We start from the raw sequence: 26,651 nt of genomic DNA on the forward strand, positions 1-26,651 counted from the left end.
TCGCCAACATCCACAGTCTTTCACAATTCTCAGAATTCTCACTGCCCATGGGGCAGCCAGTAGGAGGTGGGGGGGATTCTTCTCTTTCTGTTTTATAACAGGATAAGTGACATTCGGAGAGTTCAGATCCTCCAGAGTTCACACAGCTAAGCAGTGGTGGAATCCAAGATCTGTTAACCAATATCTATAAACTTCAAGGTTTCCTCCCGAGTGCAATTGGTCACTGACCCTGACTTAAGCTCTACCTGCCCATCCTGGGGCATCTTGCCCACCTCTGCCTGGGGCCTCCACAAATGATTTTTAAATCTTTGTCTCCAACCTGGACCTCTCCCCTGCTCTTCAGGCCTCCCTGTGGAGCTGACCGTGCTCAGCTCCCCCGGAAATCCCAAATCAAACTCATCTCCCTGCTCCCCTGAACACCTGCTCCTAACCATTTATTCCTGATCTCTATTAACGAAATCACACTGTCACCAGAGTGACGAACTGGGCTGCATCCTAGCCTCCTCCCTCTTCCTTCACACCCACTCTCCATCTGCCTCCCCGCCCAGCCAATTCTTCTGCCCAAGTTTCTCTCCCATCTATCCCCTCCGCGTATCCCTGCAGAAAGACTCCATCCTCTCTCTCCTGGATTGCCATCATTTTTAACATTTCTAAATAATCATACTGTTATTATTATTGTCCCTGTTGTCATTCACAGCTCTCCCCACCAGATCTGAAGGCTTCTCAAGCCAGAGTACCATGTCTTCTTTAGTCCCACTGTAGCCCGAGTACATTTTATAGTGTCTAAAATGTAAACAGGAGCTCAAAAGTTTTTGGTGGAATGAAAGAATAGTCAACATGTATTAAGTTGTCTCAGAAACTGTCCTAAGTCCTCTGCATGCATTTTCTCACTTAGTCCTCATTGCAACACTATGATGGAAATATTACGGTTCCCATTTTACAGATGGGGAAGCTGAAGTTCACAAAGGTCATGGGACTTGTTGCCCACCACACAGGTGGCAGAGGTGGGATTCTAGCTCAAAGCCTGGGCATGTAAGCACATCACTGTGCCCCATCCCTTGGTGCACAGCCTCCTCAGGGGGTCCTGGCCCCAGTCTTGCACCCTCTGTGCCACCATTGCTGTGATTCCTTGTGGCATATGTACCTTTGGTGACACATGAGAGAATTTTTTCTAGGAGGTGCCCAGATAAATATTTTTAAATAACTAGGTATTTATTTAATGTGTATTAAGGGGGAAAATGACTTAGCACAACATATTTGTGGTTTCTCTGCAATTATTGCTTAAGATAAGTCTAAAGTAGTAGAAGTAAGTTATTTAAAGTTGATTTACGGAAAGATATTAAGCAAATAAAGTGTAAGTGGCATAAGGATATGGCAAAAATTGGGGCAAAAATTTGGGATGTCGAATGACTGAAGCTTGGGACTTTCCTATGGACACGTGAGGCCTGTACCCCCAAACACCAGTCAGTTCACTTCTCAGGGTTCCCCTAAAGTGGAGTCAGAGACTCAGCCTGCAACACGCAGAGAACCATCTCATGCACTGTTTCTTTTCTCCCTCTGCAGATAGATCATCTTGAAGGGGAGGCCTCACAGGCGAGAGACGGGTGAAGGAGGAGGGCTTGGGGGGCCACCACCCACCCAGTCCAGGAAGTCTAGCAGTTGAACCCCATTCCAGCTCTGTGAGAAGGCCCCGAGAAGAGCAGAGACCAGGGCTTACTCGGGAGCCTCGAGTCCTGGCCTCAGCCCAGGCGCCAGCTTCTCTGTGTCCCTGAGGAGAGGCAGCACCATGCTGGGCCCTCACCTCCCAACCCCGCCCCTGGGGCCCAGCGAAGGCAAGTCCTCACCTTGCACATTTGGGCTTCCTGACGGGAGCTACAGGTGTCTGGCCTTGGAGGCCGAGGAGAGCAGCGGCGAGGAGGGCCTACAGGGAGAGGCGGGGCTCACGGACTTGGAGGAAAATGAAGTGGCCAGAAGGAGTGAGGACAATGCCTGCAGAGCCACCCAAGGGGCACCACAGCTTCCCAGACCCCGGGGCATCCAGTCACCCATCTGCTCCAGGGAGGCACGAGGGGGTTCCCAGCATGACAACAGAGCCAGCCAGGACTGGGACACGGTGAAGGCCCAGCAGGTGATGACAGCCGGCCTCAGCCCCAGCCCTGGGCCCAGGGTTGCCCAGAAACCAGGTAAGCTCATGGCCCTTTTCCCCTGGACTGCCAGAGTCATGGGGGACCCCACAGGTGCTTAACACAGGCACTCCCGACCATATTTTCCCATGGTACACAAGAGACCATCAGAGTCCCACGGGCCTGCCCAGATTAACAGCTGTGGGGAGACAGGGGAGGCTGTACCATACGTGTTGTTCCAGCTGTACCACATCTAAGTCCACTCTTTGCTCTGCCAAAGAGGGCACGTGAGAAGGCAGCGAGAGAAAGCCACGTTATCATGCTTGGTTAAAAAAAGCCCATCACACGCTCTTGTCTGCCCTTTTTTTTTTTTTTTTTTTTTTGCGGTTCGCGGGCCTCTCACTGTTGTGGCTTCTCCCGTTGCGGAGCACAGGCTTCGGGCGCGCAGGCTCAGCGGCCATGGCTCACGGGCCCAGCCGCTCCGCGGCATGCGGGATCCTCCCGGACCGGGGCACGAACCCGTGTCCCCTGCATCGGCAGGTGGACTCTCAACCACTGCGCCACCAGGGAAGCCCCTTGTCTGCCCTTTGATCATTCGTGGTAACAAATGACCTTAGAGTCTGAGCGACTGACGGGGCAGGACCACCTTGCTGAACACACTAAGCGCCAACTACTTGCAGGTGCTGGGGATACAGCACGGGGCGAAACAGATGTGGTCCCTGCCCTCACGGTGCTTTGGAGGTAGAGACTGAGCCTTTGATCTAAACCAACTTCCTAATTTTACAGGTGGGAAAACTGAGGCCCAGAGTGAGGAAGAGACTGCTCCAGGTCACTCGGCCTGTCGGTGGCTGAGCCGAGCCCACATTCCTCATCCAGGCCTTGGTTTCCCATCTGTTAGAGGCGACAGAGGCACGTCACCTGGGCTGCAGTGATGACTCAGTGACATTGTGTAGGGGAGAGCTCGGTGTGCATGGCACAGGAGGAAGGAAGGAAGGGAGGAAGATCAATTTCCCACAGGCGGCAAGAGTCGGCAGAGCAGGGCGGGACAGGGAAACCCACACTGAATCACCTCCACCGCTGGGTCCATGGCAACACTGAAGTGGGTCCAGATGGGGAGGACATGAGCCGGGCCATGCTCGCTCAGGCGGGAGCCGCTGCCAGCAGATCCTGGGGGCGCAGGGCGTGCGGGGGACACAGGCCTGGGAGGGCTTGTGCGTCAGGAAACTGAAGGAGCACTTCATATCTGTGCAGGCGTCGCCGACACCCAGCCTGGCGTCTCACCAGCCTCCCACCCACTCCCTTTTCCGAAATAATTCTCTCCAGGCTCTGACCACACCCCACGGGCACCATTCCCCATCCCCGTGGCCCCCAGGCTTGGGTCACACAGGGAACCAGGCAGGAACAAGGAGGGGCCTTCAATGCATTTGGGGTAGGTAGGAGGAGGATCCCAGGGGGATCCAGCAGCCTTGAACTTGGAGACAGGCCTCCACACCAGAGTCGACACAAATCCAGGTCCCCTAGAGCTGGAAGCCTCAGGACCTGCTCCCTTCCCTCTCACAGACCATGGCTGGGCGTCAGGAGACATGGGTGCTGCTTCTGGACCTGATGCAACTAGCCAAGGCCCCAAAAATCCCTTCCCAGTCTCTTCATCTGTGAAAATAAAATAAAAATAGGAGCCCTATCTACCTCATAGAGCTATCGGGAGGTTGCAGGGTAATCTAGATAAGCATGTAAGGGATGTTGATAACAACTACAATGATCATCGTCAGCGCAGCAATACAAGAGCTATTATTTGTTGAGCCCTCATGTGCCAAGTCCACTGTGCTAACAGCTTTGCACAGATCACTTCATTTAATCACATAACAATTCCCGTAAGGGACATACTGTTACTATCTCCATTATACAGAAGAGAAGACTGAGGCTCAGAGAATATAAGTGACTTGCCCAAGACTCATGGCTAGCAAGCTGCAAAGCCATGATTCAATCACAGTGTTTTGAATGTAGGGCTTTGCTCTTGGCTACCACTGTGCTCTGGATCTACACGGGCGAGAGTTGTCTGCTGACACCCTTGAGGGGAAGAGACCATACATGGAGAAACTACCAGTACCGACTCCTGTTGGCTTCTCACACAGAGCTGGCCCATTTCATGGTATCTCATTCTTGCTGATCTTTCAAGGCAGCTACTATTCTCCCCATTGTACAGGTGAGGCAACTGAGGCTCAGAGACTTACGTCCCTTGCCCAAGGTCACAGTCAGCACTGGAGCTGAGACTATGGTCTTGTTCTTCTTGCTCACAGTCCGGTTCATGCCTCTCTTTAACAACTAGCCAGATGGTTATCTAGTTCTGTCCTGAACATTTCTAGGGACAGAAGAGGTAGGAGTAACCTCAGGAGGATGGAGTGGGCAGGGGAGACTTCTCAGAAGTGGAGGCAGGAAGGAAGCTGGGTCTTGGGAGAGAGTAGAAACACGGGTGGTCTTGGGTCAGAGCCTACACTGGCCTTTCTGCTCCCTTGAGAAAGGGAGTGGCCAGAGTCCCTTCTCTCTATGCGGAGATCTGGAGGGAAGGGGCCTGTGGCTGCCAGGTTATTAGCGGATTAGGGCGTCCTTTTAAAACTTCCTCCCGTTACTGCCAAAGGATTATAAGCATCTTCAGACAGTTACACCCATCCTTCCGCAATTATACCTGCCTCTCTTGAATGCTCCCTGACAGTTTTAACTATGGGTGACGGCATCTTCTGCCTTGGGTATCCACCACTTGGGGTGGGTGGGTTTCAGTGACATTTTGCTCAGGCCTGAGTACAAGCTGAGCAGAACAGAAGGGGGTCCTTGGCAGGCTGGAGGGTCAGGGGATGCAAAGAGATGAGGTGGGCAGCAGCCTGCAGCTCAAGTTTCCTGCCATCAGCTGCTGCCAACTTGAGAGAAGATACGTGGGAAGGAAAGTGTCCCATAGGGCTCCTCATCAGCGCTGGTTAGTCCATAGCTCACCAAGAGAGACCCACGCTGTACTTCCCACAGAGTCTCAGCTGGTCGTAACTGGCAGGGCTTATTGAGATTATTCTATAGATAATCTTGTGGAGATTCCTAAGTCCAGAGATGGCAAGTGAATTGTCCAAGGTCACACAGTAAGCTGGTGGCAAAGCTATAGCTGGAACCCAGAGTTTCTGCCCCTCAATTCAGCTGCCAGGCCCTGTGTTAAATGCTTTGCATGGGTTCTTTCTTTTCATCCTCTAAACAACCCTCTGAAGTTCATCATTTTCTTATCTGTTTGACAGATGAGGAAACTAAGGCATAACAAGTTTAGGTGACTTGTCAAAGTATCAGGCCAGCGGGTGGAGGAGCTGAGATGTGAACCCTGGGAGGTCTGGCCCATGCTTTCAACCACCCTCTGTGCTGCCTTGTCTCCATGGAGACAAGGCAGCAGGCTGTGTTCTTCCACCCACCTGGGGCTGGGGAAAGGTTGTTCAGACTCTGAGGGATGGTGGACAAGCCATACCCCTTCCTCCTTGGAGACACTCAGGGAGACCTGGGATCCACTGCCAATCCAGCCCCTCCTCTGCCCCTGGCTTTGGGATTCCCACCTTCCCTCCTCTCCAGGCCATTGTTCTGGAGGTCCAGGTTATCTGGAGAATGTGGAGACCTTTCCAACTCTACTGGACACTGCTCCAAGCCTTTGGGGTGGAGATGGGGGTGTGGATCTGGGTTGTCAGAGGAGCCCGGCCCCTGGCCATGTCTATCTTGCTGAGGCAGAGGAGTCAGCACCCACGATGAGAGCTGATCCCTGGGCCAAGGACAAGGTCCCTGCTCCTCAGGCCTGTGGAAAAGAGGGCAGACAGAAAGGCAAGGTGCTGCCCACTCTCCCTCCCCCCACCCCCCGACCACGGTGACTCTAATAGGGGTGATGGTATAGGAGCAGGGCTCACAGGTTCTCATAGACCTCACACGTGTACCCACACATACTCGCTCACACTCCCTACAAACACACGTGTATGCACAGTGATACCTACACACCATGTTCTTATGCAAATGCTCATGTGTATATATTCACAACTGCACACACATGCACACACATGCATGCTCTCAGACACCAACACACCCGTGCATGGGGTAGACATTGGCACACACCCTCCCACAGATGCCCCCCTCATCCATGCATGCTTAACTTTCACATGTGGACACATGTGTCAGATTTGCATACATAGCAGTCCCACCTGAAAACATACAAGCACACATATTCCCTCCCTTAGATACAGGTTAAAAGCATGTTCCTTTCTCCATTTTCTTCTGCTCACACACCTACACTGTGCAATCTCTCTTGCATGCACACACTCTCTCCTACAGGCATATCCACTCTGCACACCCACTGTCACATACCCACATACAGACCGAACCACTTTCTGTCCTTCCTTTCCCCCATCTCTTTCACTTTCATACCCACCCACACAGTAATCCTAGCCTCCCTCCCTCTCTCTCTCTCTTTCTCTCTCCCACACAGTTTGTTTCCTGGTTTCTCACAGGCTGGGCTATAGCACGTGCACTCACAGAGCAGGCAATACCCTGCCTGATGCCAATCCCCAGGACCCCTTCAGTGCCCACCTCCACCCCCCCACTGTCACCTGGGGCAGCCACCGGGTCAGAGGGATTCTCTGAAGCCATGAAGCCAAGCAGAGGGTAGCAGCCAGGGAGGGTTTGTCCCTTCTGTCACCTGACCCCATGCACTCTAAGCCCACCCACTGGGGACAGGGGACGTCTCAAAACCAGGCCACTTACACCTCTGCATTTCACAGAACCTTGGGTGAGTGGGCTTACATCAGCACATTTCTAACTTCCTCTAGCAGAAATCTAAACACAGAACCTTGATATAAAGGACACAAAAGTGGAACCACCCTGGTTAAAGGGGTGGGGTACTTGGAACCCAGGGAAACTTCGGTGAAAACCCAGGACAGCATTTTTCCACGTGCTTTGTTGGGGGCGTGAAAGGTGCTTCTTATCAGCCCAGTTTCCAAGCCCATTGCTAGCCCCTCCACCACTGGGAGGGGGCACGTGATTGTGGAAATCTTGACTTTTCACAGCATCCCCACTAGATTCTGATGCACAATGACCCTTGCCATGGGGCTCTGAACGTCACTGCCCTTGTTGCTGCTGGCCCACTAGTTAAGACAGTGGATGGCCCCAGACTGCCTGGGAGGTGACAACCTTCCTCAACCTCTATTTGCCAAGGCCTACTTAGGCAGTCCTACCTGCCTAAGTCCTAGACAGTTATTCTAGTTACTGGGGCTGAGAAGGGAGAGGACAGGCCTAAGAGGGTACTGCATCTGGGTCTGAAAGGAAATGGGCTGGGGAGATGGGAGGTGGTGTCAGTTATGGGGACTCACAAAGACAGACTTAAAATGGGGTTAGTGGGAAGGATAGAGAAAAGAGGGGGGCATGAAATAGATGGGAGAGACATGAAGAAACTGAGTGAAATAGAAAGCAGAAGGATTCAGGGACCCATCGAGAGACACAAAAATTGAGGAGGAAACAGAGAGACAGACAATCAGGCAGCAGAGAGTGAGGCCAGGGAGAGGAAAGAGGCAGAGAGACGGGACCCGAGGGGAGATGGGAGGCCTAGCCCGTGGAGGAGGGAGTCGCACCTCCGAGGGCTGGGCGGGGCGAGCGGGAAGGGCGGCGCTAGGGCCCCGGGGAGCGAGCGGCAGGAGCGTGGCTCGCCAGCCCGCCCAGCCCTCCCGGCTCCCGGTCCCGGAGCAGCCTGCTAGGCGGTGGAGTGGGCTGTGGCGGAGGTTAGGAGGGGGCGCCAGGCGCGGGGGGGGGGGGGGGTCGGTGGGGGTCTCGATCGGGGCGGGGCGCGCTGACGGACGTGGCCAGGTGCGCGGAGGTGGTGGCGCCGGTGAGCTCGGGGACCGCGCGCGGAGGCTGGAGGTGAGTGAGGGGCGCCGGCCGGGCAGGGGTGCCGGTGCCGAGCGAGCCTCGCCCCTTCCCACCTGTGCCGGTCTAGGCGCCGCCCATGTGGAGGTGGCACGTCTGGGCTCCAGTCCCCACACGCAGGGTGACCTTGGCTGAGTCGCTGCTACACTCTGGGCCTCAGTTTCCCCACCTGTACGGTGGGGTGGAGGCGGGGACCTGGGGAAATCTCGAAGCTCCGCGGCAGCTCAGCAGCACGCCCCGAAGCCGGGCTGCGTGGGAGCTCCAGCCCTCGAGCCCCAGCCCGCAAGCAGATCGCGGCCGGGTCAGCCGCGGGCTGGCGGGCGGGCGACAGCCCTCCGGAGGTCTGCGCCCCCCGGCCCGCTCTGGGGAAGGGGGAAACGGCTTGACTCCGGGAAGTGGCGGGTTGGGTTCTGCCGGGGGTTGACCAACATGGGCGCCTGTGGGGCAGCGGGAACGGCGTGTGCTGGGCCCGGGCCCTCACCCCTTACCGCGGGCGGGGCGCCCGGGTCCGGCTGTGCGGGCGAGGCACGCAGGACGCGGAACCCGCAGACCGCGGGGAACACCGGCGCGAGCCCCACCTGGGGAAATCGAGGCCTTTCCTGAGTGCCTGTGGGGGAGAGGGGGACCTGTCCTAAGGACTCTACACCGCATTCTCACAGTTTGCCCAGTCTGCCAAGGTGAGCGCGGAGGCCCTAGAGGTGAAGGGCGGGGCTCCTATCTAACCACTACACCGTGGAATCAGGGGGCTCCAACCAGAGCCCGGACAGGACCTTTCTGAGAACTCGGGAGAAAAGGTCTCCCTCCTCCCCACTCCACCCCAAGTTATAGGCTAACTCTGGATGGGGATAGGACCTCCCGTGTTCCATGCCTGGGTTGTTCACAGGGACAAGAGCCAGTGGGGAAGCAGCACGCGCCCCAGTCCCCGTCCTACGCGGAGTGGCAGGTGGCACTGGAGTAAACCACCTTGCTCTGTGATCTTGGGACAAGCCTCCTGCCCTCTCTGGCTCCCAGTGAGAGGGTGGGCGGGTGGCCCCTGAGCGGCTAACTGCGTTGGAGACAGCAGCACTGGTAGTGGCTGTAGTGGCAGTCGGAGGTTGTCCCAGCCCTGTCATGTTGCACGATTAGGATGAGATAGGATGCTGCTCGGAGGGACCAGGGTATGCTGGGGTAGGGGGCTGGGAGCCTTGCTGGTGCCAGCCTGACTGTCACCACCCCCGGGCCTGGCCCCCACCCTGTGTTGGGGGACAGCACCACAAACAAACTGATGTCCTCCTCCCAGTGCTTTGCTGTGTTATCTCAGGCAGTGGAATGGGACCTCAAGGGAGGTGAAAATACTTTGTTTGCTTGGGAGGTGGGGGAACACCTGCCTCCGTCTCCCTGTGGGATCTCGGGTTGGTTCCTCTTCCTCTCTCTCCTATCTGTACAACGAGGGGAACGGACTAGGATCATTCTGGTTTGATATTCAGAGAACTTCCCAAAAGCAAACTGTTTGCTGCTATGCTACCTTGGCTCCCCATCGCCACTTTGCAGGCCTTGAAACGGCTCCCCCCACTCCCCGCCCCCAGACTAGTACCTAAATTAAACTGTGGTTGGAATCAGCATTTACATTATTAAAATAAGGCCTTTTAACTCCTTCCCTCCCTTGTTATCTGTTGCCTTTCCTCTAAGGTAAGAAAAATAATAATAAAGCAAAAAGAAAAAAATCCTGTGGCATTCGGGGCCTGGTTCCCAACTGATCCCTAGCCTCTGCAGTCAGCACTTTATCTAATCTCCCCATTTTAGAGTTGGGGAGACTGAGGCCGGGGAGGGAAAGAGATTTGCTCAGGGTGGTTCTGTGAGGAGAAGGCAGCAGAGCCCCCTTTCCTTGGGACAGAGCAGCTCCTTGACAAGCAGGAGGGGCCAGTGTGGCAGAGGAGCACCTGGAGAGATGGGAGAAGCACAGGAGGAACCTTTTCTCCATCTCCTCTCTACCCCTAGTCGTGCTCTATCTCCCTGGATGACACGTGTCTCCCTGAGCCCACTGCACAGCCCTGGGTGCTGGGATGGGCAGGGGTCATCACACTTTCTCCACCCGCCAGGGCTGCTATCCCACAAGGCTGAACACACCTCCAGACCTAGGGGCCCGGCCTGGGAGGCACCTTTTCCTTCAGGGCAGCTCCCAGGCCTCCAGACATGAGCTCATCGGAGATGCTGATGCCAGGAAGGGAGGGACAGAGGGGGAAGCAGGCTGGGCTGCCCAGAATGGGGCACCAAAGGCCCCTGGGGCAGTGGAGGGACGCTGTTGTCGAGGACTGGCAGGCTCTGGCCCCCCTGTAGTGTGAAGGCAGGGACAAGATAGGCCAACAGAGGGTCAACTGGGGTGGGGATCGGGACAGGCCAAGTGCTCTGGGCCGTAGTGCAGAGTTGCAGGTGCTAGACCGACCTCTGCCACTTGCTTGCTGTATGACCTTGGGTGAATCCCTTGCCCTCTATGGACCTCAGTGTCCCTGTCTAGCAATGGGGTGCGTGGATCCTTAGGCAGTGGGGTTACAATAGTGAACAAGATAGACTGGTCCCTGCCCTCAAGATTGCTCTTTAATTGGGGAAATAGACAAGAGAAAGGGAAGCAAAGAAATCAGCAAGATAGTTTCAGATAGATAAAAGTAGCCTGAAAAACAAACAAAAAGCCACATTGCTAAGATGAAGAGCACTTAGAGCGGTTCTTTGTCTTGGTGGTTAGGGAAGGCCTCTCTCTGGAGGTGGCGTTGGATCAACACCCTGAATGTTATTTGAAGGTGTGGTCATGGCTGCCTTTGTGGAGTTGGCATGTCCAGAACTTGGGTCTAGAAGAATGGGAGGGATTTGGTTGGGAGAAAGGGTGTTTCAGAGGCTGGTGAAAGGTCTAAACTAAGAGCTGGGGGAAGGGAGTGGGGTGGGCATTGGCTGTAGGTTATGAAAATGCCTTCATTCCTCAGGGCTTCAGGCTGTCCACCCAAAGGAACCCAGGCCTGTGATCTGGTCACAGGGGCAGCTGGGCTGTACCAGGCCTGTGTGTGTGTGTGTGTGTGTGTGTGTGTGTGTGTGTGTGTGTGAGCTCAGAGTCCTTTGTGAACTGTCCCTGGACACTGTGGCTCAATTGCTACCTAGTGTGGCCAGAGGAGAAGTCAATGTGGGGACAGCCTCCAGGCCCTGTAATTCCAGAGGCTCACAAAAGCCCTCTCTCTCCGAAATGAAATCTTTACCAACTGGCCGCTGCCTGAAATTCCATCATCCTAGCTTCATCTTTTCCACTCAGTGAGGCAGTATAGTATAGTGCTGTGTTGACCCTACCCTACCCTACCCTTCTCTGTCCAGCCTCCCAGGGCTGCTGCAGGTGACGCAAAATTCGGTCTACTCCTGTGCTAGCTGTTTCCTGCGTGTCTAATACACAGATCCTGTGGTTGGACCCCTGGATTCTCTCCCCAGCTTGCTGGGAGATCTTGAGTGTGTTATATAACCTCTCTAGGCTTTTGTTTCCTCATCTATAAAATAGAAACAATCACAGACCCTACCTTGTACTGTTGTTGTGAAAATTAAATGAGATGATAAAAATAACTATTACCTATTAAATAGTATTATAATGTTTTGATCTCTGTTAAAATAGCAAGCCCTGGAGAAGAGGGACATTCGCTGAAGACTCATATCTCAGTATATGTTACTTTTTGACATTTAGCCAGGAACAGGTTTGATAGTGGGAGGATGGGCACAGTATGGTGGAAAAGGGCCTGGATCGAGCTTCAGGAATGGATACTTGAACCTCCAGCCTTAGCCAACAAGCTGGTGGTCTTGGACAAATCATTTGCTTCCTCTGGGGCTCAGGCTTTGGTTCTGAGCTACTATGAAATGGACTAAGAAGGATATAAGGGGATCGTGAGTGTGAAAGAGCTCGACAGACGCGAAAGCCACTGGGCTGGCAGGAAGGGTGGTCAGCAGGGTGGGTCAGGAAGGGGCAGGCTGGATGAGCCTCAGAGACAGGAGAGTGGGCTGACGTGAGACTCCTGCATGTCGTCCTCTGGAATAAAATCTTTTGGAGACAAAGAGTGTTCGATAGGTAAAAGCCAAAGTTCTTGAAAAATAGTTAACGTTTATGGTAACTTACTATGTGCCAGGGTGTTTTAAGTTCTTTACATGTCACCAACTCTATGAAGTAAGTCCTGTTATCAACATTTTACAGATGGGAAACTGAGGCACAGAGAGGTTAAGTGAGCTTCCCAAGGTCACACAGTGGTAACTGGCCAGGTTCAAACCTAGGCAGTCTGGCCTCAAAGCCCATGTGCTTAACTCCTGCACAACATGCTCTCTCCTGCCTTAGGTGGAGTGCCAGAGGCTCAGAGGGGCCGAGCCACATGCTTAATAACACACCTCTTTGCCCTTTGATCCTCATCATCTCTGCCCCTCAGGTGCTGGAAGGGGGAGCCTCACTGGGTCTGGGGCCTGGGGTTCTGAGGTTGACCCTTGAGCCAGCTCAGCCTCTTATCTTCTCCCCTCATCCCCTGGGAGTAGATCAGGGAGGATCATGTGTGCCCTGGGAATGCTGTGGCAAAGGAGGCTCTGCCAGGGCCTGACAAGTGAGCGTCATTAGTGTCGTGAAGCTTGAGTGGATCCCAAGAGCCTGAGCTGTAATAAACTGTCATGGAGTCTGGCCTGACTCTCTTCACTGTACGGACGGGGTAAACTGAGGTCAGAGAGTCCAGGGACAGGCCCAAGCCCACACAGGCTCCCTGAGTCTCCTGTACTGCCTTCTGGGCTGCTTAGGACTTGTGGGTTTCGTGACGATATGGGACTTGGGGACCCTCCCACCAATCTCCAAGCTGGCCCCTGGTCTCAGCCAGGACATGGTTCCTAATATGTACCCTTTAGGAGGGCACATGAAGTTGGGGGATGGGGAGGGCGCTGATTAAAAAATAGACCATCACGCGCATGCGGAACAGGCCTGCCACCACCCAGCTTGAGCCAGTTGGCTCCCCTATGCCCAGCTGCCAGGCCCCACTCAGGGCTCCTGCTGGGGGCCCCGCCCACCCCACCCCTGGCTCTGGGCCTGAGGCTGGATGCTCCCAGCCACCTCCTCTCCTCTCCTCCTCCACCCCTGCCCCGCCTCCAGCCAGATGGTGCCCTCACTGAGTCTGGGTGGGCCTGTTGGCTTTAAGCTGTGCCACGGGGGGTCTGGCGGCACCACACACTGGCTGTGTGGCCTTGAATGAGGCCCTTTCCCTCTCTGGGCCTCAAACATGGATGAGTAGAGCTACCAGTTAAAGCTCTTTCTAGCTTTCAGAGCCTTTCCCAGATTCTACCTCTCATTTAGACCCGACAAACAGCGCTCCCCATTCAGAGAGGTGATATGACCTGTGAAGGCCACTCAGCTGGAGCGTCGCAGAGCAGAGGGTTAGACCCACATAATCTTGCAAGTCCTGGTCCTTTACAGCTTCTCCAGGGTGAGCGAGGTCACTGGGAAACATGCAGGTAGATGTCAGCACTGGTTTTATTCATTTATTCCCTCATTCGGTCAGGAAATGTTTATTGAGCCCAGCTGTGGCCTAGGCACGGGGGCAGGAACATAGCAGAGAAATGATAGCCAAGGTCCCTGCCCGGCGGGACCTCCTTACCATGGGGCAGGGCAGACTGACACTAAAACAAATGACGATGGAATTACAAATCTCATGAGAGTTTGGAGGAGAGATAGAGGGTGCCGTGGCAGGGGAATGTGACCTCCCAGGATAGGCGCACCCTCCCTGAGACCTGTAAACATCCCTGAAGGAGGAGAAGTATGGCCAGAAAGGGACAACTGAGGGGTATGGGAGGAAAGGGTTCTAGGCAAAAGCAGCAGCCAGTGCAAAGGCCCTGAGGTGCGAAGTGCTTGGTTCCTGTCTGAGCACTTGAAGGAAGGCCAGCGTGGCTGGCGTGTAGGGAGGGCAAACACCACGAGGGGAGCTGCAGCCTGGCATGGAGGGGCAGTGGGGCTAGTCATGCAGGGCCTGGAGCCTGCAAAGGGGTTTGAGGCCAAGCCTAGGAAGGAGGAGCTGTTCCTAGTGTTGGTCTTAGAGGCTGATCTTGCCTCCTTTCTTTTCTGCTTTCCTTCCGATGCCCATCCTGATAGTGCAGTGGGCCCCCCGCGCACTCCCCCAGCCACTTCTCAGTATGACTGAATGCAGAGTGCTCAGACCTCATCTTCCTCTGTCTGGATCTTGTTTGCATTTTAATAGCCCCCTGTTTCATCCTGCCTTCCAGGAGGGTACCAGCCCCTCGGGCCTCAAATGCAAACTGATGAGGGCATGATTTTGAGCAAGGGGCTGCAGTCACTTCAGCTGAGCGCCTCTGTTCCAGTGGATTCTTATTTCCTCTTATGGCTTGTGGGAGCCTGTGGACCCCAGGAGGTTCAGCTTTTGGCTGAATGAAGGCCCGCCCCCCGGACCGACTCCTGCTGCCTGAAACTGCTGTCTGTCCCCTGTCCCACTCCAGCCACCTCCATTCAACCCCAGAGCCCCTCTAGGACCAAGCCCCAGGAGGATTCAGGAGGCCTGTGTTCTGAGCTTAGCTCTGCTGTATGCTTTCGGGCACATCCCTTTTCCTTTCTGGGCCTCGGTTTCTCCATCTAGTTTATAGGGAAATACTCTAGTTTTTGTGTACTCATGGTATGGCAATCATGTATGCAATATCAGCGTCACCCAGAAGCTTCTTAGAAATGCAGACTCTGAGGCCACACCCCAGACCTCCTGAATCAGAATCTGCAATTTAACAACAACCCTGAGTAACTACTATATGTACATTAAAGTATGAGAAGCGCTAAGTCAGTCATTTTTCAACTTAAAAAAATTTTTTTAATCAAAAGCTTATAGAATCTTCTTCTCTCTCCAAAGTCTTACAGATGAAAACACATTAAGAGGGGAACCGCCCACTCTGTTCATCACATGACTGGGGGTGGGGATCGCGGGGTATGGGCTAGGGGCACGGGCTTTATTGGGATGGGCATCAGAAGGGAGGAGGAAAAGAAACAGCCCCAGTGGGCGAGGGTGTGTGGTGCCCCGTCTCCTCAGGCCTCTCCTGACCAGGTGCCCCCAGGAGCCCTTTCAGCTCAGACCTCCAGGGTCATCAGTTTGATGGGTTTGGAAAGGTGGGCCTGAAGATAGGGCGCCTGATGGGCCACAGTCTAGCGATGCCTTTTCCTGCTTGTCCCCATCTTGGTGTCCTCCTCTCTCTTCCCTGAGAAATCCCTGAAAGGGTAGCTGGTGCTATTCTTAGCATGACAGGATGGCGAGCAGAGAATGTGCTAGTGCATTATTTATGCCTCTGAGTCAACAGGATTGCACTCAGGTCTCCCAGAACACGGCCCTCCCCAGCGGCCTTCATCAGTGTCTTCCCAGGACCCGTGACCCATGCCTCTGGCCCCGAGCATCTCTGCTCTGTGCGTCCAGCCCCCACGCTGGGAAATGGGTCATGAAAGACAATGATGAGCTGGGATCAGGAAGAAGTTCGAGACGACATCTCATTTCTCACCCATTCGGGTGCGTATTAATCGAGCCTACGACACGTGGTAGGTGTGGGTGCCCTGATGACCGCTTTGTGGGTTCCTGCCTTCCAGGAGCTCACACTTTAGCCTGCAAGTTAGTGGCGCTCCAGCATTGCAGAAGCGTGGGTACCAGGCGAGATGCTGGGTACTTTGCACAAAAGACCTTATCCTCACAATCACCCCGAAGGATAGGAATTAGGAGACCCCTTCGCAGAGGAGGAAACTGAGGCTTAGCATATACAAGCTAGTGATCTGCTCAGGTGGGATCTGGACTCAGGTTGGCTGGAACAGAAACACCATTCCAGATCAAACGGTAGCATGGAGCATAAGGGCTTTGGGAAGCCCCTGCCCTACCCAGTGAGAAGGGTATTTCAGCTGGAAGGAAATTAACCGGCTGAGGTTGTCCCATTGTCAGCGAACCCCAAGTGACTGGAAAAGTCAGTGCACCTGGAGTGGAAGGACTGTGTTTGCTGTGTACACAGTGCACACTGTGGGCTGGGCTGTGACAAGGCCCCGAGGTGGCGCATCTAACGAAGCTGGCCCAAGGACTCTGGCTGGGAGCCAAAGACCTGTGTTCTGTGAGATTCTGGCCAGGCCCCCTGACCTTTCTCTGCCTCAGTTTTCTAGTCTTTAAAATAGCATCACAATCCCTGCTCTACTTCTTTCTCTGACGGATGTGAAGCTGCCAGGAAAACTATAAACGTGTGTGCATGTTCAAGGATGGTGTATCACTGCATAGAATTACTTATGTAAACATATTTTCTCAAACTTATTTTTTGTTGACGTGGGTCTATCTGCCAGCCTATGTTCCAAGCATTTCCCTCTATGTTCATTTAATTATAAACACATTTATAAAATCATGAGCTCTAAAGCCCCCTGGGTCCCCAACCTAGCTGTGCTTCAGAACCCCTCAGGGAGACTGTTAACGTGCATATTCTGTGGTCCTGGGTCTGGGGCGGAGCCCAGGAATCGGCATGTTGGACACACTCCCTGAGAAATTCTGCCGCACCCACAGGTTTCCGATCTGGGCCAGAGAGGGGACAGGACTCGCCTGAGGCCTCGCGATGTGTTGGAGACCAGGTTGCAACTAAAACCCGGGCCTGAAGCTCGCAGTCTGGCCTTTTCCTTCTACTCATCAGCTGCCCCCTGAGGTCCCTAAAGGCATGAAGCCAGGGATGCGGATGACTGTGATGAGCGATGATGCCAGAAGCGGCTGATCCTGTTTACAGTGCTGTGCTAGGCATTTTCATGGCTTTTCTATTTAACTGCAGTAGGGGTAGAAAAGGGGACATGCTCCACAGCAACGTGCTCCCTTGGGACATTTGAGCAGCAGGTGGCTGATTTTATTGTAGCCCTGGAAATGGGAAACCATGACTGAGGTGCAGAGATATGGAGAAGTGAATTTGAAACCACGCCATCGGGGCACTTGCCCTCCAGGCAAGGGTGGTCTGGTAACTCAGAGACAGGGCAGGCTGGCAGGAGGGAGACACATATGTCCGCTCACAAGGTGTGTACCCGCTACACGTGCATCTGTGTCAGTGTGCCACCTGAGTACCTGTGTGTCTCCACATGCATACCGACGGGCGCTATGCGTGCACACACTGGTGTGTAGGTTCTTCCCCCTCTACGGGTGCACACGCAAAGAGCACCTTTGTGTGTGGGTGTGTGTGCAGAGGAAGATATACTATTGCTGGCTAGGCTCTCACCAGCATGAGGGAGCTGTCCAGAATGTGCGTGTTGCAGGGGGTGTGCGTGTGCGTGTGCGCACAGGCACAAATGGTTGCAATGCAGGGGGATCCCTGAGACCCTGCAGGCCACTAGAAAGACCACTAGAGAAGCTGGTTTCCTTATTCATGTCCCACCTCCACATCACGTGCACCATCCTCAACCTGCCAGGTGCGAGCCTGCCTAGGGACCTTAGCACTAGCTGTTCCCTCTGCCTGGTCTTTCCTCCCCTAGAAATGCACAAGCCTCACTCCCTCACCTTCTTCACTCCGATGGGACTTCTCAGTGATGCCTCCTTTGATTACCTTATTCACCTTTGCACACCACTCCCCACCCTGTGCAGTCTGTATATCTCCCACCCCTGCTTTATTTTTCTCTACGGAATTTATTATAGAATAGAATAAGATTATAGATATATAATATAATAAGATAATAAGATTATAGAAATAGTCTTATTTTTTGGCTCCCGTGCTAGAATGCAAGCAGGGCTTTATCTGTTTCTCTTCATGGCTGTGAACAGTGCCTGGCCCTTGGTTGGTGTGCAATAAATATCAGTTGAGTGAATGAGTTCATACACCACCTATACTTGTTTTCTTTAAATTGTCTAACTTTTGTTGCTGAAATATCCACTTTTACCTCTCCCTAAGCAGTACTGTACCTTTGATGGATTTATTATCCTCCTTTTCTAATACACGTGAAATTTACATAACTAGTAAGATGTTATTAAGTATCAGGGTACCACTTAAATCCTTTTGCTCCCACTAGAGGTGTGGGGGTACCACACTCTAGGAATCACTGGTCCAGGCCAATCCCTTCTCTGAAACAAACACATGGACAAACTGAAACCCAAAGAGGGTCAGGAACTAGTCCAGCATCTCACCCATATTGTGACAGAACAGACTGGAACCAAATCCCCTGACCTCCAGCCTGCTTTCCTTTTGCAGTTCGAGGGACAAGGGGACGGTTCAGCCTCCCTCTGGCTGGAGACTCCTCCAGCTGGAGGGGAGCCACACATGCCTGGTAACCGGCGAATGGCATGAGGGGATGGCAGGGTCGGTAGCTTCCTGCCCGCTCAGGACCACAGCACCCTCCTGGCTGCAGGACTGCGTACTGAGTGGTGGGAGCCTTGGCCATACCTTCCCTCCCAGGAGTCTGGGTCTGGGGCCATCCAAGGGGGCCTGGGTGCTCACATCCAGTAAGAGGCAGACCTGGTATTCAAACCTGGTTCTCTCCTGCTACAGCACAGTTAGCTAGAGGTTGACACTGGGGTTCCCTTGCTGAGAGGATGCTGGAGGGGGAGGGGAAGGTTGGGCTGTGCCTGACTATGAGCAGAAGAGGGAGACCAGCTCCAGGGAGGGCTGGAGAAGGGAAGGAGACAGACAGTGCCCTAGCCTGGTACAGTTATACAAAGGTAGGTTTGTGCAAAAGGCTGAAGTTAAATCCCCCTCAGGTGTGCACAATGCTTTATGCTATAGAAATAATTTGTGCATCTCATTTGCTCAGCAGTGACTCTGCAAAGCAGCTATAATCATCCCTGGTTTACTGATGAGGAAGTTGAGACTCAGAGGTGAGGTGACTTACTAAAGGTAGCCCGCACAGGATGCTTTGTTGAGCAGGACGTGGGAAGGGAACAGGCTGCACCTCTGGTTGGATTTGGTAAAGGAGGGCTGTCTGGGGGAGGACAGACAGGCTGAATAGATATGGGAGTAAGAGGCAGGAGTGGAGAGGGTAGACCACTCACTGGCCAAACTACTTTCGCGAATCATAAAACCTTTCTGAGCCTCAGTTTCCTCATCTGTAAAATGGGTATGACAGTACTTCCAGTTCACAGCTTGCAAAGATAAATCAAAACATAATGTAGTAATGCCTGGAACATAAGAGGCGCTCAGTAAACAACAACCTGAGTAGTAAAAGTGAAGGGCGCCCAGCCTCTGGCGAGTTTGCCCTCGGAGGTCACCTGCCACAACCGAAAGATTCTCAGCACCTTTCCCAGCACCTTCTTCAGCAGATATGAGTGACCCTGAGAACAAAAGAGGGTTGAGAGGCCTGGGGGAGCGGTGAGGGGCTGCAGGCAGCTCGTCTATCCCGGGGCCTGGCAGTGAGGATGCCTCAGGGAGAAGCAGCAGCGTCCCCATCCCCGCCCCAGCCCAGGATGGGGCTCTGCTCTACAGGGTGGGGAGGCGAGCTGGGACTGCAGCGTGCTGGGGCTGTCATTATCATTCCTCCAGCATTTTTTTCTCCCCGTTATTTATTTTTCTGTGAGGAAGGAATGTGGGGAATTTACCACAGGGCGCTGGCCTTGCTTTGGGCAGTGCAGCGGCCTCTTCTATGAGAGGGAAGCAGCAGAGACAGATGGTTGGGGAGGTGGAGGCGGAGGAGGGTCCTGGCTGAATCTGTGGCCCCGGTGGGGCGGTTATGTAACCCACCCGGAGGCCCAGGGCAGATACCACGGTGCTTCTGAGCTCTAGGCATGTGCATTCCCATGTACATAGCTCCCTTGGAACTCTACCTGGACCACCCCAGTCACCCTTAGCCTCTGGGCAAGCCCAGTGGTGGACGTGTTCCTCTGTCAGAGGTGCCTTCCTCTCCAGCTGTCTTGACTGGAGGTGTGAGTGGAGGGGTGTAGAGGATGGGGTGGGGACCACCTTGAGCCTTCCAGCCTCCACTGGCCTGTCCCATTGCTTGAAATACTTCCACATCTCCATCTTTCAAGACCTAGGGCATATGCCGCCTCCTCCAGGAAGACTTCCCAGATTTCTTCATCCTCGTTCATCTATCTCTTAAGCTCTGTATTCTCCTGGCACTCGATGGAATATTCTGCCTCTTGGATCTAACACTGCCATTTGAGGTTTCATCTCCCTCTTCACCCAAAGTCTTGTTGCTACCTCCCTCCTTCCTCTCTCCCCTTCCTCGAGGAACCACCCTCTAGATCTCTGACCTAGAATCTCCATAACTCTGGGATCTAGACACATCGAGAATTTGTCTCCTGGGGTGAATGGTGGAGTAACATGTGAAGGTAGATTTGGACTGTGGGAGTGCTCATCCTTCAGTCATTTGTTTAGTCAACACTTAGTGAACCCCTCCTGGGTGACGGCCTCTGCTGAGTCTGGGGAATTTAGAGAGAATGGGACCAACTCCAGCCCCAGGCTGCCCCAGGGCCAAGAGGAAGGGCTGTATCTTTGTCGAGGGCCTTGGGCTGGGTGCTGGGGACCCTGAGATAGACTAGGCTCAGCCCTGCTCCTGGCAGAGGCATAGTTTAGGGGAAATGCTCTCTCTCCCACCCTGGCTCACCACCTTTATGTCTCCTGGATTCACTGTTTTCTCTGGAAGGGTAGGGTGTGGTAGTCCTTTCTGTACTCTCAAGGCTCCCAGGGCTGGGATGATGGAGGCTGATGCAGCAGGAGAGGGCTTGGGGGTCGCGGGGGAAGCCTGGCTTACCAGGGCTGGACTGGGGGAGGTGGGAGCCTGGGTCTGAACTCGGCTCCCGGTGAACCAGCCCTTTCCAGTTTGTTGTGCACCTGGAACTGAACCTGCCTCTCTCTGGGTCACCATTTCCAAGTCCCTGAAAATCTAACTGTAGATTAGTGTTTAGGCCAGTAGAGCAGGCAGGAGGAAGGTGGTGGCTCCCGGCCTTTGGGAGAGGAGGACCGCATAGCAGCCCTCGTCAGCCAGCAGTGAGCAGTGCCTGTGGCCTACAGGGATACCTGCTAGCCAACACCCATGCCGACCTGACTTAGCCCACCCACCCTGCCCTGCATGATCCCGAACCCCTGTCAGGGAGATACCAGGAGTTGGGCCAGTCCCAGCCTCCTTCCCCTTGGGCCTTGGTTCCTGAGCTTTCTCAACCCGTCGTTTCCTTCAAGCCCTGCTCCTGCTGCGAGGCCCCTGGGCCCGGTCGAGTAGGGGAGGGGCACTGATCGAGGAGTCTGGATGGATTGATGAAAGCTTCCTGGAGGAAGTGGCAGTTGGGGTGGGCCTGGGACAGTAGGTGGGAAAGTGAGTGTGCTTTGTGGGCTGAGCTCTTCAGAAGGAGGGGCCCAGGCTTGGGATCAGTCAGACTCCCGGCTCCAGCTCTGCTCTGCCTGTCCCTTGCTGGCTGTAAGACCTGGGGTGAGTTGGCTAATTCTCTGGGTCTCGTCTTCCTCATCAATAAAACAGAGGTAAGGGGGCCTCTTTTATGAGTTGCTGTGAGGATTCAGTGAGAAAATATATGCTAAACCCTTAGCTTGGCAGCATCTGGAGCTCCTCATGTGTTGGCTGTTGTCATCCTCATTGACTCCATCCTTTCTGCAAGCCCCCGGGGAAGGTGTAGGGGACAAGGCGGAAGCAGTTGAGGGCCCTGTCCCCCGGCTCTTGCACTCTCTGGGGGAAGATAAGACCCAGACCCTAACTGCTGCAAAGCAAGATGTTGGGAGGAGGCAGCAGGGCCCATGTGATGGGTCCTGGGCTGGGTGCGGGGCCACCCTGGGTTCGAATCCCAACTCTGCCTCTGGCTAGCTGTACCACTTAAGTCACTTCACCTCTCTGAGCCCGTTTCTCCTCTAACATGGAGATGAGGGGACTGCTGACCTCCTGGCTGCTGTTAATGAAGCCAGGGCCTGGCACGGGGCATGTGGTGAGCACGCCCCGGTGAAAACTCTGACTAAAACAAATAATCTGCCAAGTGATGAGGTTATTAAGCGGTGCAGATAAAACACTGATGATCTGGGGATTGAGCGTGTAGAAAGGATAGGAGACAGAGACGGGTTTCGGGTGGAGAGATGGGCGCAAACCCACAGCGGAGGCTGGAACTCGCAGGGCAGGCGTGGCACCACGAGCCGCTGGACTCCCTCTGACCGTTGCTGAGGGCGCAGGGAGCAGGTGAGCGAGCTCTCGGGCAGACCCTGACGTCAGGGACCCTCAATGCCAGGACGAGGACTGGCTGCTTGAGCCCCCATGTCCTGGAGAGGAGGAGAGAGGCCCGACACAGAGCGGAGCCAGGCAGGAGGAAGACGGATCTGGCAGCGTGGGGTGGGTAGATTGTCGGGGGAGAGACTGGGGGCGGAGGGACCATTTAAAAGGCTGTTGCGAAATCGGTTTTCCTGATAAAGAGCTAGGCTGAGTCATCTGTGGAGGAGAGAAGTCACATCCAGCTCCTCCGCGTTGCCGTCAACGTGGGATTTTCCTCTGTGTCAGCTAGTCGATTGGCTGCCTTTCGCGGAGGCTTTGAGAAGCAAGGCCGGCTCAGCATCCGGAGGGAAGCTGGGCTGCAGGGAGGACCCAGCCGGAGTGAGTAAAGCGAGCACTCAGAGGTGCCTTGGTGGTTTGGGGTGTGTGACTTAGGGCATACAGCATCCTCCTGTGGTCTCAGTTCCCCCTGGGCATTAAGGGAGAGGCGTGCCATGACTTCTGCCGGCCGGTGGGTGGCCAGGCTGGAGCTAGGTCTGGGGCTCTTCACTTCCATTCCTGTGCATCTCCCGTGTCTGGCAGTCCTTCCCACCTTGGTATGAATTATTCTCTGCAAGGAGGCCTGGCAGTCTGCTGGGACTCAGTCAGGTTGCACTCACCAGGACTTTGGCATGGATGGAGAACTCCCCAGGGAAAGGAGGCTGTGTCATTTCCTCCTTTCAGCAGGGAGGATGCGGGGCAGGGGCTGGCAAGGTAGTCAGGCCATTACTCAGGTCCAGTTCATCTTCCTGCCCCCGGCCGAGGCCGAGGTTGTGCAGCAGCCAGCCATTGGTTCCTTCCTGACCCCACCAGGGGGGCAGTTATCCCAGCCTGTTTACCTGTCCCGTTGCCAAGACTCCCAGGCAGCCACAATGGGCCGTCTCCAGCCAGTCTCTCTTCCTACCTCTGGCTCCCTGTCCCACTCCACCCTGCCCGGGCCCTGGGCACTCCCATTGACGGCAGCCGTGTGAAGAAGAATTTCCTTGAATTCTCTCCCTGTCCTGACCTTCTGCTCTGGCCTCCGTTCCCCTGCCCTGCCTCCCTCCTCTGGATCCTCTGTCCAAAAGGCCTGATGGCCGGCAGGACAGGCAGCTGCCTACAGAAGTAATGGGGTGGGAGAGAGGGCTTATATACCCTGCCTGAGCACCACTTGAACTCAGGTCTCCTGACTCCCCACACCGTGCTCTTTCTACTCCACTAGTTTTTTATGTCCTAGCAGTCATCTCTACCTTAGTCACAATGCGTTTATCAGCTCTTCTCCCGAGAGGAAGAAGGACGACAAAGCATGAGTTGCTCTGGACAGCTGAATATGAAGAGGCGAGGGCACTGCCGCGGGCACTGATCACGAGATGTGGAAACAGAGGGCTCTTCAGACCAGCATCCAGGAGCACCAGAGTCTCTGTGGGTGCCCCTCCCACCGGAGTCAGGATCCGGAAGGCAGGGCGGTTAAGAAATGAGATTCAGCAAAGCCAGATTTTGAGTTTTGAATCCCAGCTCTGCTACTTAAAAGTCATATGACCCTGGGCAGGTCTTTCTGAGCTCTGGTTTCATCTGCAAACTGGGAAGAGCGCTAGTACCTATCTCTTAGGGTCATCGGGAGGATCGAACAAGACGATGGGGCTACAGTGCGTGGCACAGCACTTTATACGGGGCAGTAGTGAGGGCTCGCTAATTATAGCACCCACTGCGATCTTCATTCGAAGGGCTGTACTCAGGGCTTCCTGTCCGCCTTCCCCACTTAGGGATTTAACCCTGTTGGACCCAGGTCTCCTGACGCTGCGCAGCTCCTCCTTGAGTCTGCCCTCACCCCTCCATCTCTGGAAGGCCGGTCTTCAGAACTCCTCACCCATTGTCCAGGGTGGGACTTTCAAGGACCAGCCCTGAAGAGGCTGAGGGAAGAGGGGGTGTTAGGACTTGTACAGGTGCAGGCTGCAGACAAGCAGATTGGGGGCTCAGCAAGGGGCCTCTCCCCTGTGGCCCTTGGCCACCTCTTGCCTCTCTGACACCAGGGACCACAATTTTGGACCCACCTGGCTGGGGCATCACTAGAGGTGGCAGTTCCCTAGTCTGGGGAACTTTGAATGGAGCTGCCACCCCCAGTACCCTGCAGTGGGGGACTCTGGGATGCCCGTAGTTGGCCCAGCCCCCCTTCTCCCAGCTTTGTTTGTGCAGGGTGGCAAAAGTCATCTGGATTGCTGGCTGGGTCTGGTCCAAGCCTCCTGCCAAATTCCTTTTCCGTGGAGTCATTGCAGGCTGGGATGGGGGGCACGGGAGCTCCCTCGGAGGCAGGGCTCTCTCACCCCCTGGCGTTTTCTGCTGGGTTCCTCTTGTCCCAGAACAACAGCGTGGGGAACGTTCCCAGCCTGGCTGGGGGTCAGCAGACTAGGTCTTGGCCCATGGCCTCCTCTGCAACCCCTTCCCTCTCTAAAGCCTCCCAGGCCAGCTTATCCCTGAGGGCCCTTCACTCTCTGACACTGGAGCATTTTATAGCCCCATGGCCCTTAGAACCAACCTTGGGATAGGACTGAAGCAGAGAGGCGAAGAGAAAAAAGAGAAAAGTGCAGGGATTTGGGAGGTCTGAGTTACACAAACACTGAAGCCCTTTCTGGGAGCCTGGCACTGTGGGAACCCGCTAGCCGGGTACACAGTAAGAGCCCAATCAGTGTGAGCTCCGATGGCTGCAGTTGGGTCATAAGAGCCACTGGTGGGACCAGGGATGTTCATCCTGACCGTGCCCCGTGGGGATGTGATTTGTGCCTGAGTCTCTGCAGGGCTGTCAGGTTGCAAAGAGAAAGCTCTTTATCTGTGTGGCGGTGAGGGGCAGAGTCATGTCAAGAGGTGGGAGTTAATATGAGGAGTGACTTTATAGCTAAAGAAAGAATGTTAATTAGCAGAAGGTACATCTTCAGGGTAGTGAGCTCCCTGTCAGTTGAGGGTATAAACAGAGGCTTGTACACGCAGGGACATGGCTTTAGGGACGCAGGAATTGTGTGGGGGATTGGACCCGGTGACAGCCATCTCTGAGATTCTGAGGTTCTGTGATTTGGGGCAATGATCCCTGCCTCCCAATAACTCTAGAATCCCCTGCTCTGTGACCTTAAGACAGTCACCCCTCTCAGGACCATGATCTGTAGGGTGAATCTCCTTTGCTAGAAGAAGCGCTGACCCCTTCCAGGGTGTCACGTGGGGTCACCGTCAACTCCATCCCAGAGTAGCATGAGCCCTCGGTCCTCTCTACTTGGGCTGAATGACAGTAATCCCCCTGGCATCCGCGATCTCAGTGTAGCCTCCTAACCCTAATGTCAGTGCTTTTATTTTTATTATTATTATTATTTTGCGGTACGCGGGCCTCTCACTGTTGTGGCCTCTCCCGTTGCGGAGCACAGCCTCTGGACGCACAGGCCCAGCGGCCATGGCTCACGGGCCCAGTCGCTCTGCGGCACGTGGGATCTTCCCGGACCGGGACATGAACCCGTGTCCCCTGCATCGGCAGGCGGACTCTCAACCACTGCGCCACCAGGGAAGCCCCTGTCAGTGCTTTTATTACCTTCTTCTCAGCTAAGGAAACTGGCTCCGAGAGACGTAGTAACTTGCCAAGGTCACACAGCTAGCAAATAGCAGAGCCTGGATTTGGGCCGGGAGGCTTGGTTTCTAAGCAGACCAGAGGAGATGGACATCACATGAGCTGAGCAACTCCTCCTGTGTTGCTGGCTTGTCCCCTACTTAAGTTCCCCACAGGGGAGCAGCCTGGCCCAACCCCCAAAGCCTTCATCATGGGGTGATCCAGGCAGGAGAAGAGCCCTACCAGGAGGAAGCAGGCGTCAGGGGCGCATGGGGCAGGCTGTGTGCTGTCACTGTTCTGGACCTGTGGCCACAGGTGTGTGTGGTGGGGAGCCAGGTCGTGATGGGAGGAGGGAAGAAGGAGCTTGGGGCCAGACAGCCTGTGGCTGCTGGGCCTGGTCCCAGTGAAGCAGCTGTCGGCAGCCACTCTGTCCTGTGTGGGCCTCCCCGCTGACCCTAGTGTGAGCTCTACCCTGCACCGCTCTCCGAACCTTGGTTTCTTCATCTATAAAATGGGGGTGGTAGTGAAACAGCTCCTCTATAGGGGCCCTCCCAGCTCTGAGAGTCCATGAATTCTGAGCCTCGCTGGCAAGATTCCTAGAAAAACTGTCCCTGGAGACCCACTCAGCATGTCATGGCCAGTGCTAATGAGGGCAAGATAGGAGGAAGGGCAGGGTCAGATTCCTCTAGAACTAATTAGCTTCCCTCGATGGGGGTGGGGTGACAAAGGGAGGAATTTTCCCAGCCACCGACTGAGCTGCTAGCCCGGCCACAGGCTGTCCCATCCATCTGTCCGTAAGTTCATTTGTTCATGCGTCCATTCCTTCATTCCTTATTCAATAAGCACAAATTAAACACTGACTCTGTGCCAG

General features: G+C 54.7%; 1 protein-coding gene across 2 annotated transcripts in view; it reads left to right on the forward strand.

The window, feature by feature from the left end:
• The first annotated feature begins 1,720 nt into the window (after positions 1–1,720).
• Positions 1,721–26,651, forward strand: part of SYNPO (synaptopodin) — a 35,878-nt gene continuing 10,947 nt past the window's right edge. The window contains exon 1 of one of the 2 annotated variants that reach the window (XM_079917578.1): positions 1,721–2,183. In XM_079917578.1, the coding sequence (XP_079773704.1) occupies positions 1,787–2,183 (397 nt within the window). In that variant the 5' untranslated portion in view covers positions 1,721–1,786. Of the gene's footprint in view, positions 2,184–22,463; positions 22,561–26,651 lie in introns of those variants that run through there. The other variant, XM_079917577.1, reaches the window with a different exon arrangement.

This window comes from Stenella coeruleoalba, assembly GCF_951394435.1.
Source record: "Stenella coeruleoalba genome assembly, chromosome: 3".
NCBI classification, from domain to species: Eukaryota; Metazoa; Chordata; class Mammalia; order Artiodactyla; family Delphinidae; genus Stenella; species Stenella coeruleoalba.